The following is a 15,313-nucleotide window of genomic DNA, read 5'->3' on the forward strand; positions in this document are numbered from 1 at the left end:
CAGCGCGCCTGACGCCGACGCCGCAGCCGACGCCCTTCACCATGGATATCAACTCATTGTTGTCGCCGTCGGACTCGCCTGCGGGCACTCCCACACCACAGCCCGCGCCTGCCGCCGCGTCGCCATCACTGCTACCATCGCCGAGCAAGCGCACGAGGCGCCAGATACCATCGCGGACTCCCTCTGGCCTCAGCCAGCAGGTCATGTCATCGTCGTCACCCCAGCCTCAGTCCCAGCCTCAGTCCCAGCCCCAGCCGCACCAAACCCTCCAGTCGCGAGGCCCGTCGCCAGGCTACACCCAGATCGCCAATGGCGCAAGATCGATACACAGCGCCATGGGCACGCCCCAGCAAGTCTCGTCGCCTCGTGACGCGCGCATGACACCTCCGAATCCCATGTACCGGCAGGCGTCGACACCCGGTATGGATACACTAGCAGGTAGGTGCCCGCTTTCCTTTTGGCTATAACGTGAGGCGTCGCAAAGCCGTGGTTGAGCATTGAAGTGAGGCTTGAATTATGTGTCAAGGAGAAGGTGCATTCGTACAACTTCAGAAGTGGCTGCTGACAACTCAGCAGATCTCGCCAGCATGCAGCAACAACAAGCTGCGCGACAGAACTCTACAGTTCATCAGCGACCAGTAACGTAAGTGTATATACGTATATATCAGTGCTCGTGAACCATGTCACCGCCCGGTACCAATTGCACGTGTTTGTGGGGCTATTATAGGTCCAGCGGGTTATTAAGTATGGGCAACGCGTTTGGCCGCGGTCACGGGCCGTGGCTGCCTGTCATGGTTACTCGGTTTGTTTGCGACTTCCTACCCCAGATGCTGACTGTGTTGCAGACTCCAACACCTGGGCCAAAATCTCTCTGGCGAGTCGGTAGCCAGCATCATGTCCGAACCCTCGCCGCGACCGCGCAATTTCGTCACGCGATCTCTCGAGCCGCAACTTATCGATTGGCTCAACCAACTCGACAAGACCCTGCTTGAGAATCCCTTCGACTATTACAGCCATGTCTCGCTCGTCACCACACTGCACCAAGGCCTGCAGAACCACCTCGCTTCTTTCGACGCCGACCCCAACGCATACGAACTCGTCCAGACACTCCGCGATGCTTACAAGACCATGTCTGATAAGTACCCATTGGGTGAGCTGCTGTGGCACTACCGACTCAATGACGAAAAGACTCTGGCAAGAGATGTTGAAGAGCGCATGGGCGTGCTAGAGTTGCATAAACAGGCAACCCAGGAAGAGCCTTACAGTGCCAAACTCTGGGCAGCGTACGGTGAGTATGTGAGCTACTTGGTCGCTTGCTCATGGGACCAAGTACCGCCAGAGGAGTGGCCGGAAGAAGAACGTCTTATCGGCCGTGAGCTTTTCCAACCTCAGCTCTTGCTGGATGTGTTGCAGCAGGGCGCTGAGAGAGTCAAGTACAACCTCCAAGAAAGTAATCTTGTGTGGGATCGATACTTGCAGGTGTTGGAAGAGGATCTCGAACGGGGTGGTTTCAGCCAAGAAAAGGCAAAGAGAGTAGCCGCCATTTACAATGAACGTCTGGGCCAACCTCATGCCACATGGGCAAACACACTGTCGAGATATTCCTCGTTCAACTCTAGATACAACCAGAGTCATTACGAGCAAGTCATGGATGATGCAGTTCAGAAGAACACCCACATCAAGCAACAGTACGCCAATCGCGAAGAATATGAATTCAAGCTGTTGCAAGCCATCCAGGCCGGCGACCAAGCCGCCGAGTACACCGCCATGACGAGGTACCTGAAGTGGGAGAAGCGCACCATGGGCGTCTACAGCTTCCACCTTGTCAATGCGCTTTATGAGCGAGCTACGCTCCGTTTCCCCGTCGATCCATCAATATGGGAGGATCATGTCGAGTTCCTTGTCTGGCAAGACAACCGTTCTGTCGACCTGCTGAATGTCTTGGAACGCGCGACGCGTCACTGTCCTTGGTCTGGAGCACTGTGGTCACATCGTCTACTTACACTTGAAGCAGAAAACAAGCCATTTGAAGACCTCGAACTCGTCAAGCACACAGCAACAGGATCGGGCCTTCTGGAGCACACTGACTTGGATGAACTTATCAAGGTGCAGCTTGCTTGGTGTGGCTACTTGCGCCGGAGAGCATTTGATGACCCTCGAGCCACAGAGGATGACGTCGACGTTGCAGAAGTCGGCATACGGTCTGCACTGGAATTTGTCCGCGAAGTCGGCATGAAGAAGCATGGCAGAGAGTGGACCGACCCGAAATACCGTCTTGAACGAACCCACATAAAGTTCTGGCTTCAGCGTGGTGATATTGATCAAGCTCGGCAGATTCAAGAGTCTGTTGCAAAACACCAGGAGGACTCATACGATTTCTGGTATCGCTACTACATATTTGAGATGCTTCTCTGGGCACCACACTCAACCCGGAACAAGGACAATGCAGGACACCAGCTCCTGCCGCCTTCTCTTGCAACTGCAGTCTTGGAACGTGGTATGAAGCGCCTACAGACCATTGACCACCCGGAACCACTCCTTGAGATGTATGTCAATCATTGTGAGCAACACGAGACAGCCATCAAGGTCCGAAGCGCTGCGATGGAGCGACGAAGAGCAGAGCGCATCATCTCAGTTCGTAGGGAAAAGGAACGTGCACTCGCAGCCCAAACAGCGGCGTTGCAAGAGACCCCAGAGAGCCATGCAGCAGATGCTTCAAGTAAGCGTAAGAGAGAAGGTGGAGATGAGGAAGCGGTTCCAAAAAAGAGCAAGCATGGAGAGACGGAGGAGGTTGCTAGTGCTGCGGTCAACGGCCAGGCCAGAGTGGCTAGCGAAGCTCCCTCGGAGGCTCGCTCCACCGGACCTAAACGGGATCGGGAGCATACTTCCATCATTGTCAAGAAGCTACCTCCTAATACATCACAGACCAGGATACGCCAATTCTTCACGGACGCCGGTACTGTGCGCAATCTGGTGCTGAAAAAAGAGAAGGATAGCTTGACTGCAGTCGTAGAGTTTGAGACACCCGAGGAAGCTGATTACGCATTGAGCAAAGAGGCAAAGGGCTTTGATGGCCACGAGATTTCGATTGAGCGAGGCCAAAGCACGACACTCTATGTCACAAACTATCCCGCACATGCCGATGAAGCATGGTTGAGAAACCTGTACAACCCCTTTGGCGAGATTGTGGGCATTCGATTCCCCTCTCTGAAATATGATGCACATCGCCGATTCTGCTATGTGCAATTCGCCTCTGCCGAAGAAGCAATTGCAGCGACACAGCTGGATGGTACTGACGTAGAGGGACTAAAGCTCATCTCGAAGATATCCGATCCTAACGCCAAAAAGAAACGCGACGGCGCGACATCTGAGGGCCGTGAGGTATACGTCTGGCATCTCAACTTCAAGATCACGGAGCGTGAGATCCGAGACGCTTTTGCCAAGTTTGGCAAGATTGAAAGAACCAAATGTCCCATCATCAAGAAGACTGGGAACAATCGCGGCTTCTGTTACATTGTCTATGAGACAAAAGAAAGTGCCGACGCTGCGGTTGCAGAGATGCATGAGAAAGAGTTCCATGGTCTCAAACTTAATGTCGAGATTGCCAGTGACCGACCTGCAACGAAGCCAAAGATACAATCAACACTCGAGAACCCAGAAGCCCCATCTGTCCATGAGACAGCTTCCGGGCAGGGCAATGGACCTGCAGATGCCGCTCTTAAGCCAGCATCGTTCATGGACCGGTCTATCGCCATCCTCAACCTGCCAGATACTGTCCCCGATGTGCGCATCAAGCCACTTGTCGAACAGTACGGCTTCAAAAAGATTAAACTAGAGCCCCACCACGGCGGCGCCATCATCGAATTCACAACCGTAGAGGGAGCAGGCAAAGCACAATTTGCGCTCGAAGGCAAGGACTTTGAAGGAAGAAAACTACGCATCGGCACAGTCCAAGACCTGAACAAACAAAAGGGAGAATGGAAAGCTAGCAACAGCTTCGTCCAGCCCAACCGCGTCTCCCGTCCCACTGCCCCCCGTGGTGCCGGTCGTGGAAGAGGAAAACCAGGCCTCGGCCGCCCCATGATACCTAAGAGTGCGCTCTCCAGCAACGGCGAGCCAAAAAGTAATGCGGATTTTCGCGCGCAGTTCCTTAAAGAATCCACAAACAAGGACTCGACCAAGGATGCGGATAGGATGGAGGAGTAATGGCAGTCAGGTTTTTTTTAGCGCGCGGGATGAGAAGAAAGAATGCGGGTGCGAGGAATTAGATCAGTGTGAAAGAGGGCGGGGGTTTTTTTTAAACGGGTTCCCATCAATCGGGCTTTGCATATCATAGGTTCTCTCCTCCTCCTCCGCCCATACACTCTCACACATATATTTTTTTTTGAAAAAAACACCACCACCAAATGTTAGACCTGGATCGGTTTCGGGTCGGTTGGGTTTAGTCCCAGGGGTTTTTTTTTAACGGGTTTCCCATTATCATCATCATCATCATCATCATCATCATCATCATCATCATATCATAGTCATATCATATCATAGCCATATCCCCCAATCATCTCCTAAAAGGAAGCGTTAAGAAATTTTTTTTTCAACCCAAAACCAAAAAAAGTTCCGACGTTTTATACAATTTTATTTTTATTTTTTATCTTTTTTGGGCATTTTTCTGGCGTTTTTACTTTCTCTTTGGAACGAAGGACAAGGAAGGGAAAGGGGAAGGGAAGGATATAAGGATACTTCTTCCTTCTTTCTTTATCCACGTGTCTTTCTCTCTCTCTCTCTCTCTCCTCTTATCTTTGTATCTTTTTTTTCTGGGCTTTGAGAGAGAGAGAAATTTAACTACTGGGTTAGTGCTGAGTGCTCGCTTTGGTATAAAGTGTTGTATCGTTATTCGCTGCTCATGTGTGAGTTCCTATATATATATATATATGTGTGTGTGTGTGTGTCTTGTAAAGGGTGGGCGGGTTAATGTAATAACGAGTCTTCACCCTTCATCCATATTGATCTCACACGGTGTATATTCTGCACATAAGAATGGAAATGTGAAAGTATTGATTTCAAGTTTGCTACAACCATCTATTCGGTATGATGATTGGAAAAAAAAAAGAAGAAGAAGAAGAAGAAGAAGAATGGGGTATCTACAACATGCAAAAACGCAAAGGATTCAACTTGCTAAACTGAAACAGCGAAAAAAAAGATGGTATAGTCAAGAGCTATTCATTGCCACCAAACATTATCCGATCGCAATAACATGGACGACGACGCTGAGGAATAAGACTTGCACACCTAGTAAAAGCTCAATTCGTCTTCGCTGTCGTCGTGGTAGCTCTTCTGCAGTACGGGTCGCGTCCTACTGGATGTACGCCGGGAGCTGGATCTGCTAGCGTGTGGTAGTGGTTTTCCTTGATTCTTGGCTTGAAGCGATGTGCGAGATTGAGGCCGGGCTGGTGTTTTACCGAGCTCGTCACGGCCGGGGGAGGTGTTCGCCTCTATGTGGCGCGTTGAGCGACGGCGAGTTTGTGAAGAAGATCGCGTGTTGGGTTGCTCTACCTCGGTCTCCGAGTCTTGCTGTGATGTACTCGATGCGTCTGTATCGCTGGCGCTGCCTGAAAGGTCGAGGTCGAGATCAAGGGCTGGTTCGGCGTAGGTTGGTATCTTTACGTCGCGCAGACCGCTTTCGAGGGATGTTCTAGAGCGTTTAGGTCGGGATTGTGAAGGCAGTGTGTTGGTTTGTTGTCGAAAGCGACAGGAGCGTCTCGAACTGCTTCCCTTTTCTTCGGGTAGATTGGCGTAGAATCTGACAGGTGGTGTGTCTGGAGGTGTCATTTGCGTTCGCTTCACCGGTATAACAACCTTTGGTGATGGCGCTCGAGCGCGTTTTCCTAGTAATGATGTGGAAGTGCGTTGTCTCTTCTTGATTGGTGACGATTGCGGCCCTGCATCATCCTCATCTGCGCAGTCAAATGTAGTGGCTTCCCATGCTGGAGTGGCGGGGATACTACTAGGGAGGTCATCCTCGACTTCAGAGACATCCTCCTTCTCTTCTTCTGATTGCACCGGCGTCGGCAGTAGTTCGAGGGCTCGGACGGGTTTGCCAATCTGCGGCTTGGGATTATGTTTCACAAATGGTGTGCAGGTGACCCATTCACCGATGCCTTCTTCCCACCTAAAGCCACCGCCGGTTGCCGGGGAAGCATTCTTTGCTGGTGATTGCATAATAATTAGGCGACCCTGTGTTTGCATCTTCTTCTCAACTTCGCGTGCAAATGCCATGTGCTCTGCGTCGCCGGTTCCGTGGGCAAATTCCAGTGCGGATTCTAATGCAATTCTCTTTAGAGTCCAAAGCTTATGCGGCAGTCGACAACCTGATACGGACATCAGCGCCGTAACGAAACGCTGTAATTGATCGAATCCATCGTCCTGCCAGATACGGCCGGTCCCGCGTGCAGTCGACGAGACCAAGGATGGTAGAGGACCAAATATCGATGCGAAATTGATGTCTCTTGAGGAATATTGTGAGGCTATCCAATTGATAATACCAATAGAGCCAACAGTATCGAGGGATACCACGGTTGGATCGCTCAAGCAGCTTTCAAGATGCAGGAGACATGATGCAAATGTTATCCAAATGCCACGCTGAGCCATGACCTGGACATCGTTTGCATCCGCACCAAGAAGGTCGAGCTCATCCTTGATGTCCTGCCGAGTAGCAATAGCAACGACAACTGCATCCAAAACTCGAGTAACCCTCTTTGCAGTCATCTGGCCCACGTCATCGTTACGGGAGTTGTTGACCAAAGTTATACTGCACAACACGGTGAGGAGACTAGAAAACGTGGTGTCAAGTGCCTGCCGGAGTTCCAATCGTGACGATGGTACAAAGCGCCTAGAAACAGACCCAGTGACTTCATCTTCCAGCAACCGGTAATCAGGCAGACCCATGCTTGCGAAGGCAACTGTCTCAAAGAATCGGCAAACACTTGGCAGTGTGCGAGCATCATTCTCGGAAACACTTCGAACCAGTCGATCCCAGACAGGGCGCATGCTATCGGTTGCCAGCCATTCGAGTGGTAGGAGTTCAAGAGCAACCATGTGCTCCAAAACATCGTAAAGCAGACGATGGCGCCCGGTGCGGTAGACAAAAGCCTTGACTGCATGTAAAAAAGGCGACCGCTGCACGTCAAATAAGTCGGCCCGTGTATTGATGGGCATAGTGATGGGGTCTAGAAGCGGCGCATAAGCCAGTAATAGTTGTTCTGCCTCTTCCCATGCATAGGCGTTTAAGCAGTGCGTAATGAGCATCAATGCGTCCTTGAGGCTCAATATTTCGTCGGCAATGGCATCGCATATCAGCGTTGTGGCATGTGTTCGGACGACCTGTCGAAAGTGGCGCCAGCCAAGTCCAGGGGCTTGTTCAAAGTGTGTCTCGAGCTGTTCATATATCTCGTTGGCAATGTCCCGACCTTCTTCGTCTACTTCGTCCTCGAGCCTGTCCAGCTTCGCAAAATGTTCCTCAAGTTCGATGTAGGCTGGTAGTTTTCTCAAACAAGCGCCCATCAGTGATCTTGTGCCTTTCCGTGTCGACTCATTTCCTGTTGAGGTGGCTTGGAGTAGGTTCGCGTATGCCTCCAAAGTGCCTTGAACAAGTTTGTGGACATCTCTAGGTACATCTGCTGCTGGGAGCGCTAGATGGACTAAAAGGGGACCTCGGTTCTTGGGGAGTTTTCGCAACGGCGATATCGGCATCTGTGGACTGCTGTTCAGTTGCCCGCCCATTCTAGAAATCAAAGGCGTAAAGGCAATCTCGCCCGGTCGGGAGACATTGCTGGTGGTATCTGGACTGCCTCTCCGCAGTGCTGGTCTCCCTCTCCCGCGTGCGCCATATGTAGTCTTCTTAGCTGCTCCCGGCTTCATGCCCGGCCTCCAATCTGGATCTCTAGCCTTCTCAAACCCCCGTGGTTTGTGGGCCGGGCGTGTAAAGTTTGTTGTCTTCTGGGGGGAGCCTTTAGTGGCAAATGCCGAGGAAACATTTCGTGACTCTGTATTCGTAGGACGCGGTCGTTCAAGTTCTTTGCGCAGTTTGGCGAGTTTCGAGGAAAGCGGCCGCAGTAAACGATTGCATCGCGAAGTTGTCCATGGCAGGGTGTCGTCCGTTGACATGGCAATAGGTATATCGGTTAATTCATACGGAATAGATGGGCACGGAAGAGCTGTGGGCGGTAGAATATGCTGTGCTGTGTTACGGGCGCGTCGTCCGTGTCGTGATGATTGTTTATTTGTTTGACCTCATCGGTGGTCGGCGTTAAGCGCGTTGTCTCCGCGCTAGCTACTCTCGAGAACCCCATTCGCTTTCCCATACACCACACTGCACCACGTACTTACACTACCCTCGGGAGAGTTGGCTTGAAAGTATCGCATTCTCAAATATGCCATGACAGAAGCTTGTTTTATCTTACTCTCTTTTGTCGCAATACGAGACGTTACCTCGGTCTTGTCTATACCATTCTGCAGTACAGCGGAATTATCACTAGTAGAGCAAGTCGTAGGATATAGTTTGCATCCTTCTTTACAAGTTACAACCACGTGGTGGCTAGACGTCTACTCGGGAACAGGATTATGACATCAAAGTCTCTTTGCGCACGTGTTGCAAGGCAGCATGTCAATTGCACAGCCGGCTCGCGCACGTGACTATCCAAAAGCTCGGTGTTTGGATAGACACAGCCCCCCCGATGAAAATAGACGCGCAAGTCCGACCGACGCTGGAATGGAATGCCTGTCAAAATCCCAGGTCGACGTGTCTTGCACGTCGGACATACTACGCACTGATGCAATAGGCCGGGCCCACGGCCATGGACTCGCTGTTAGTAACAGGGCCGAGAGGGTTTATAGCATCTTACCGTATGGTTGGGACTAGGTAAGGAAGTGGTTACTCATGCTTACGTATTTATTGCCATGGCGAGTCTATATACGCGTCGACTTGGCACGTAGTCAGATCCGTCCTTGTTTTGTGTGAATGCTATAAACAGCATTCTGGAACACGAAGAACTCAATTGAGGTGCATGCTTGTTGCATTGGTCAACATCCGTATTTGAAAATCCGAGTAACGCCGAGGCCGAACAGACCTGGTTGAACAAGGCCAAGCCTTGATTTGCTTCTAGCTGAACGACAGATGCGGCGCCTACCTGAGATTTGCAGGCAGCCATCGATCTACCCACTCTACCCACGCTGCAGCCAGGCGCCAAGGAATGTCTTGTGCTCATGGCGTCAGTGATTGCTACTGGCTGCTAAGCGAGATGGAGAGCGACAAGGAAGATAAAAAAGTAGATTGCGCATTGTGGATCAAATGCACGCTGCGGTCTAGACACCGAATAGGGAGCGGCATGAATTGACACCAGCGGCACCGTTTCTGGGCACGTGTGTGTTGACACGAGCTGTGGATAACGGTACTCGAGTACGGGTACGGGTAGCGTTAACACCAAAGGGCGGCGGGAGGGAGGCGCCCGCTCCGAGTCACGCGATTCTAGCTTGATACCAACCAACTCTGCAAACACCGGGCCTACGTCAGCGCTCGCATGTTTGTGTCGCATGTTGCAAGCCACCGAGTGGACCGATCGGTGGAGAATGGCTGCATGTCGAAACCAAAAAGAAAAGCAAGAGGCGCCCGTCTCTGAAACGACATGCTCCAAGAGGAACGGTTGAGGAAGTTTCGAGAGCGTGGGGCCAAGGTGGCCACGCCATCATTTGCGTGAAACAGCGGCAATCTAGCAGTTTCACGGGATTCCTGGTGTTATGCTAACATTGTCATCTTCGAGTGTGTCGTGAGTCAGTCTTAACCTAGAGTGCGGTACTGCCTGAGCGGCTAGGACTAGCAGGAAGTGCCTTGGGCATGTCCCGCTTTCCACACCATCTGTCAGGATGCTCCATCGCCATCGCCATCGCTATCGACATTGACTGCGCGAGACTGAGGACGCGATTGAAGTAGGTTTCCCGAACCATGGCCTTATCGCAGTTGCCAGTCCCAAGCCGGCATCTCCTTCTTCACTCTGCTAGCGGACGATGCGAATGGGGCCCATGACTCCGCCACTAAGTCGATGTAAGTATGTACCTATGTACGTACTCTATGTGTATAGTATGTATGTGTAAGTACATGGGCATACAGCCTAAGGTAGGCCGAGGCTAGCACCTTGTAGATGAAGTCGCTTCGTGACTGAGTCTTTGGTAAATTAAACAGTATAGGCGTTTTTGACCGTGCGCACATGTGAATGGGGTTGATGGTACTTGGGGGCGTGACAGCACCTGATGGTAGTGGAGTCACTTCGGACGCAGCATGGAAATTTCCGTTGGCAGTCTCGACTCGCTTTGCAAAAGGCGGAGGACGCGACGATGGCATAGGGCAAGCGCATGCGAGTCGCGCAAATAGAATGCGGTTTGTGCGGGGGGCTGGACAGGGCATATCCAAGAGGGCGTTTATCTGAATCGACACACTAAACAAGCGGCGGTTGTGGTTTTGACAGCAACCAGAGGGTCTCTCCGCATGACGGAAGAATCGACACGGCGATTTATGCAGGACACGATGAGCGGCCACGACTGGAATCGACGTGTTTCGGGGCAGACATGGCCGGGGCAACGCAGTGACATTCATGCATGTTCCTAGCAACCGTCCAAGGGAAACATGCGGGTGGCTGGCTGCGCGGCCGGGTGCTAAGTGGTGACAAAGGGAAGAGTGGAAGTTTGCAGATTGAGGTTGAGGCTCAAGGCAAATTAGATCTACTGCAGAGTATGGGGGAAAGGAAGGGGCCCAACTGCGGGCGGCGCATTTTGGAGGATGCGGTCGCTGGCTTGGTCGCACAAGCGGGAACGGGTAGATGGAGTGCGTGGCCAAGTAGGCCGCTGTACGACGGCCGTTATACCGCAAAGAGACGGAGGCGGAGACGGAGGAGTCGTGGATAGATGGATGACGAAGGGTGGTCCTGGGTGGTCCTAGGTGGGCCAAGGCTGGCATAGGAGAGTGACAGGCCGGGGCATTGTTCGCCCAGGCGCTGTGCGTCGGCAGCGTACGTGCGGGTGTGCCTGGGGCGATGCAGAGGCAGAGGCGAAGCGCACCAAGGCGGGCATGGCAGACGGTTGGCGTGTGTACCACGATGACGCGCACACGGGCGAGCACAGCGAGAGGGAGAGGGAGAGGGAGAGGCAGAGTTCGGAAGCGATGAAACAGGGTCGTCAGCGTGCAGCTCACATGTCGCCTGTGGCGTGGCGTTCGCTCGTCGTCGACTCCGTTCCGTTTCAGCATCCGGGGGCCCTAGTCGGCCGCCTTCAGGCACCATCCCTGCCCTCCGCCTCAGCCCTGTCCTCCAATCCTGAGGCTGCCACCACCAAATAATCAAACCCACCACGCTCCCTTTCCTATTAACCACGCGGCCCTCGCGCCCACAACGCCTTCTCTTCTTTCCCTCTCCTCACTCGCTCCTTCACCCACCCCCCCCTCATAGTCGCTCTTTTATTGCCGTGGTTCGCCTGGCTCTGCTTTTCTTCGTCCAACCCAGGTGCTTGGTCTCGCTTCCCCCGCCGGCTCTTTCTCTCTCATCCCCTGGTTGGCGATTTACCCATACCCAGTCGACTATCAGTGCAGCTTACCCTCCCTGGCATCTGGATTCCGCTCAATCGACCTCTTGGCCTACTGCATATTAACCTGTCCGATTCGGCCATTGTCCACGCTGCGCCAACTCGCGTGAATCCTGCATAACCCCCCCTACCCAGTCACCCCAAGCCTAAAGTACTATCCGTTAAGGCTGGGTCACCACGCACGCCATATCAACTGCTTCTTCCAGACCTTGCTCCACTCCACCAATCTGTCGTTTGCTGGCCAAGACAGAGTACACTCCCTACATAACGTCATCCCCGCCTGCCACAGCGACTGATCCTACTCTCATCTTGGCCCTACTCTCGACAGTTGCTCCCTCCTTCCAGCCATGTCTCTGATGGAAGCTGCCCGGGGCCTCGCTAAGCGCGCTGGCCATGGAGAAGAAGATCCCACTGCTGGCCGCGAGAACGTTGACGTACAGCACTACCTTGGATACATCTGGTGGATCATTGTTGTCGTCTTCTTCCTCTACCAAGTCATTCTCTACTTTGTGCGCTACATCCGAACCGTCACATGCCTGAACAACGACACTCAGCGCTACTTTGCCATTCCCAACCGCACTTATGCCGCATTCAAGAAGCACTGTCTCGATGCTCCTCTCTTCCGCACCCGTCACCACCGCGAGTTCAAGCTCTCGTCTGCCATCGGCGTGGGAACACTGCCCAGCCGCCTGCAGACCTTTTTCCTCGTCGGCTACTTTGCTGTCAACATTGGCTTCTGCGTGTGGAGAATTGACTACAGCAGCTTCGCCTCGGGTGCCGGTGAGCTCCTTAGCCGCTCTGGTATCATGGCCGTCATCAACATGATCCCATTGTTCCTACTTGCTGGTCGCAACAACCCCATCATCAAGCTCACTGGCATCTCTTTCGATACCATGAACTTGGTCCACCGCTGGTTTGGGCGAATCGTTGTCCTCGAGGCAATTGCCCACACTGTCTGCTGGATGGCCAACAAGGTTCACAGCAGTAAGTTCAAAATCATGCCAATCATACACAAATCCGTACTAACCAAGATGCAGAGGGCTGGGTCGCTGTTCAAGCTTCAATCACCAAGAGTGAATTCATCATGAGCGGTTTTATTGTAAGTCTCACGTGAGATATTTTTCCTCCACCATCTCCTAACACGTACAGGGAACTGTCGCATTTGTGTTCCTTTTGATCCAGTCGCCCTCGCCCATCCGCCACTCCTTCTATGAGGTTTTCCTGCACGGCCACATTGTCGGTGCTGCGCTCGCGCTCGGCGCCGTATGGGTCCACCTTAAGGACCGCGAGCAGCAGCGCATGCTTTACGCAGTCGCTGCTCTCTGGGCTATGGAGCGTACCTGGCGATTTGTCCGTATTATCATGCGCAACGTTGGAAACGGCGGCACTGGCTGCGATGTTGAAGTCCTTCCAGGAGATGCCCTCCGTGTCACTGTCCGCATGGCACGCCCCTGGAACTTCCGCCCTGGCCAGCATGCTTACCTGTACATCCCTTCTGTCGGTCTTTGGACCAACCACCCCTTCTCCATCGCGTGGAGCGAGGAGGAGGAGGACCTCAGCATTGCTTCTTCCTCTGGTGATGAAAAGGGTCTCCCCATGAACCGCCAGGATATCCTCGAGCACCACAAGACCAGCATGTCTTTCATCATCCGCCGCCGAACAGGTTTTACCGACAAGCTGTTCAAAAAGGCCGATCTCTCCGCTGCCGGCCGATTCTCCTGCTCGGCATATGTCGAGGGTCCCTATGGTAAGTCTAGAATCCTGTTTCTATAAAGTCTTTGCAATTTGCGCATATTAAACCAATACCGCCGAACTACGCTAACGGTTACCCTAATAGGTGGTGAGGACCTTAGCTCCTATGGCACTGTTATGCTTTGGGCTGCTGGTATCGGTATCACGCACCAGGTTCCCCACGTGCGCGATATCGTTGCCGGTTATGCAAACGGCACTGTTGCTACTCGTCGCCTCACACTTGTATGGATCATCCAGTCGCCTGAGCACTTGGAGTGGATCCGTACATGGATGACACAGATCCTTTCCATGCCACGTCGTCGCGAGATCCTCAAGATTCTGCTCTTCGTCACCCGCCCCCGCAGCACCAAGGAGATCCACTCGCCCTCTTCAAGTGTTCAGATGTTCCCCGGTCGGCCCAACGTCCAAGCCTTGGTCGACCAGGAGATGCAAGAGGGTATCGGTGCTGCCTGTGTCACCACATGCGGTACTGGTGGTCTCGCTGATGAGCTCCGCCGCGCGGTCCGCAACCGCGAGACCCAGTGGAACGTCGACTTCCGCGAGGAGTCTTTCTCGTGGTAAAGCAACTTGTCACGCCATGTCTGATCTTGCCCCCCAACTCGGCAATACCATGTCTTTTCCTTTTGCAAGCGTCTACAACTTGATCGTTGAAATCTTGTCTCATGTTTATTTGGAAGGGGAAATTCAACGTCCGGATGCGCAACAAAGAGGATTATCACACATGCACCTCTATACTTCGCTGTACACATTAGTTTCCTTTATTGTTTTTTCAAACCACTATCATACCCCCATCTGATATGGCTCCAATATTTTCTCTCACACTCCTTTTAAGACCTTTTTGTTTATATCCTGTGGATCAGGTCACGAAGACAAACACAAAACAAGCAACATGTGGTCGGGAAACCTTTCGCTGGGGTTGCCCGAGGAAACGGGCTAATGGTTTAGCTACTCAATGTTATCCCCGTCATCACGTTTGTTACGATTCCTCTTTTTTTCCCAGAGCGGCCGATATCCCAATTCGGCGTTTTTTCCACCTTGTCTATATCCTCGTATCGAATATTAGCTATTTTACAAATCTCTAGAGTAAATCAAACCAAGTCCATTAACCCATGTCCACATCGCCTGCGTTCCCATCCCCTCCCCCTTCTTCTTCCACTCACACATCTTGCCCACCAACCCCTGCAGCGATCGCCACGCTAACCATCTTCTAGCTTGACTTGCGCAGCCCACCCCTCCCCCCCTCCTCGCCTGCACCTGCACCTTCTTCCCTCTCCTGCACCCAGGCGGAGCCGCCCCCCTCGCCCGCCCATGTCCGGTATCTGACAGGACAAGCAGCAAGCCTGCAACTGCAGCCTGCCTAACCCGCCAATCGGTGCGAAAACCAAACAACACAATCCCGATTCTGCTACGGTACGCTTGCGTATCACCACGTTGAAAAGATTTTCTCTATCGGGAACCACACACACACACACACAGAGAGAGAGAGAGAGGGGCAAAAAAAATACTTACCGTGTGATTCGCTGTCAACCTTTGAAACATAGTATACCCATACTGCTCTTCTTTACTTTCCCCCTCGACGTTACATTTCACACTTCGCACGAGTTGCGAGGGCAAGAGTAATAAAAAAGTGCCGAACTCTAAGTATATTGGTACCTGCTTGGCGCCTACGCACCCATCCGCTCTCCGCCGACCGCTTCTGTTTTATTTTACTAGCAGTAGTAGTAGGAAGCCCATGGCGCGTAGTTGTCTCAGGCACATTCACAGGGGATGACGGACAATGGGGGAGTGTTTGTAAGCGCTGTGTCATTCTCTAGCGTTTTTTTCCTCGCTTGGCAGCAACCATGGTTGTTATTGTTTTTTTTGTTCTTTGGGAGCCGCGCAGGCACTTGCGATTAGGGTTTTCGTTTGATGAGGTTGGGTAACGGGCCGGTTGTTTCAG

General features: G+C 52.5%; 5 protein-coding genes across 5 annotated transcripts; 2 read left to right on the plus strand and 3 right to left on the minus strand.

The window, feature by feature from the left end:
- Nucleotides 1-41: 41 nt before the first annotated feature.
- COCMIDRAFT_2352 (uncharacterized protein) lies at nt 42-4,206 on the plus strand (the record flags this gene model as incomplete). The annotated part of the gene is made up of 3 exons (XM_007686410.1): nt 42-438; nt 577-643; nt 846-4,206. 3 exons carry the CDS (start codon nt 42-44, stop codon nt 4,204-4,206), a joined length of 3,825 nt encoding a protein of 1,274 aa, XP_007684600.1.
- A 1,080-nt stretch (nt 4,207-5,286) lies between these two features.
- On the minus strand, nt 5,287-8,160 carry COCMIDRAFT_2353 (uncharacterized protein; the record flags this gene model as incomplete). The annotated part of the gene is made up of 1 exon (XM_007686411.1): nt 5,287-8,160. The coding sequence occupies one exon, from the start codon at nt 8,158-8,160 to the stop codon at nt 5,287-5,289; it is 2,874 nt and encodes a 957-aa protein (XP_007684601.1).
- A 1,878-nt stretch (nt 8,161-10,038) lies between these two features.
- On the minus strand, nt 10,039-11,290 carry COCMIDRAFT_23464 (uncharacterized protein; the record flags this gene model as incomplete). Its single annotated transcript, XM_007686424.1, has 2 exons — nt 10,039-10,083; nt 10,118-11,290. The coding sequence occupies 2 exons, from the start codon at nt 11,288-11,290 to the stop codon at nt 10,039-10,041; spliced, it is 1,218 nt and encodes a 405-aa protein (XP_007684614.1).
- Nucleotides 11,291-11,969: 679 nt separating this feature from the next.
- On the plus strand, nt 11,970-13,935 carry COCMIDRAFT_86221 (uncharacterized protein; the record flags this gene model as incomplete). The annotated part of the gene is made up of 4 exons (XM_007686489.1): nt 11,970-12,606; nt 12,660-12,721; nt 12,772-13,369; nt 13,460-13,935. The coding sequence occupies 4 exons, from the start codon at nt 11,970-11,972 to the stop codon at nt 13,933-13,935; spliced, it is 1,773 nt and encodes a 590-aa protein (XP_007684679.1).
- A 380-nt stretch (nt 13,936-14,315) lies between these two features.
- Nucleotides 14,316-15,181, minus strand: COCMIDRAFT_23466 (uncharacterized protein; the record flags this gene model as incomplete). Its single annotated transcript, XM_007686425.1, has 4 exons — nt 14,316-14,437; nt 14,535-14,693; nt 14,884-14,902; nt 15,047-15,181. The coding sequence occupies 4 exons, from the start codon at nt 15,179-15,181 to the stop codon at nt 14,316-14,318; spliced, it is 435 nt and encodes a 144-aa protein (XP_007684615.1).
- Nucleotides 15,182-15,313: the final 132 nt, after the last annotated feature.

This window comes from Bipolaris oryzae, assembly GCF_000523455.1.
Source record: "Bipolaris oryzae ATCC 44560 unplaced genomic scaffold scaffold_19, whole genome shotgun sequence".
NCBI classification, from domain to species: Eukaryota; Fungi; Ascomycota; class Dothideomycetes; order Pleosporales; family Pleosporaceae; genus Bipolaris; species Bipolaris oryzae.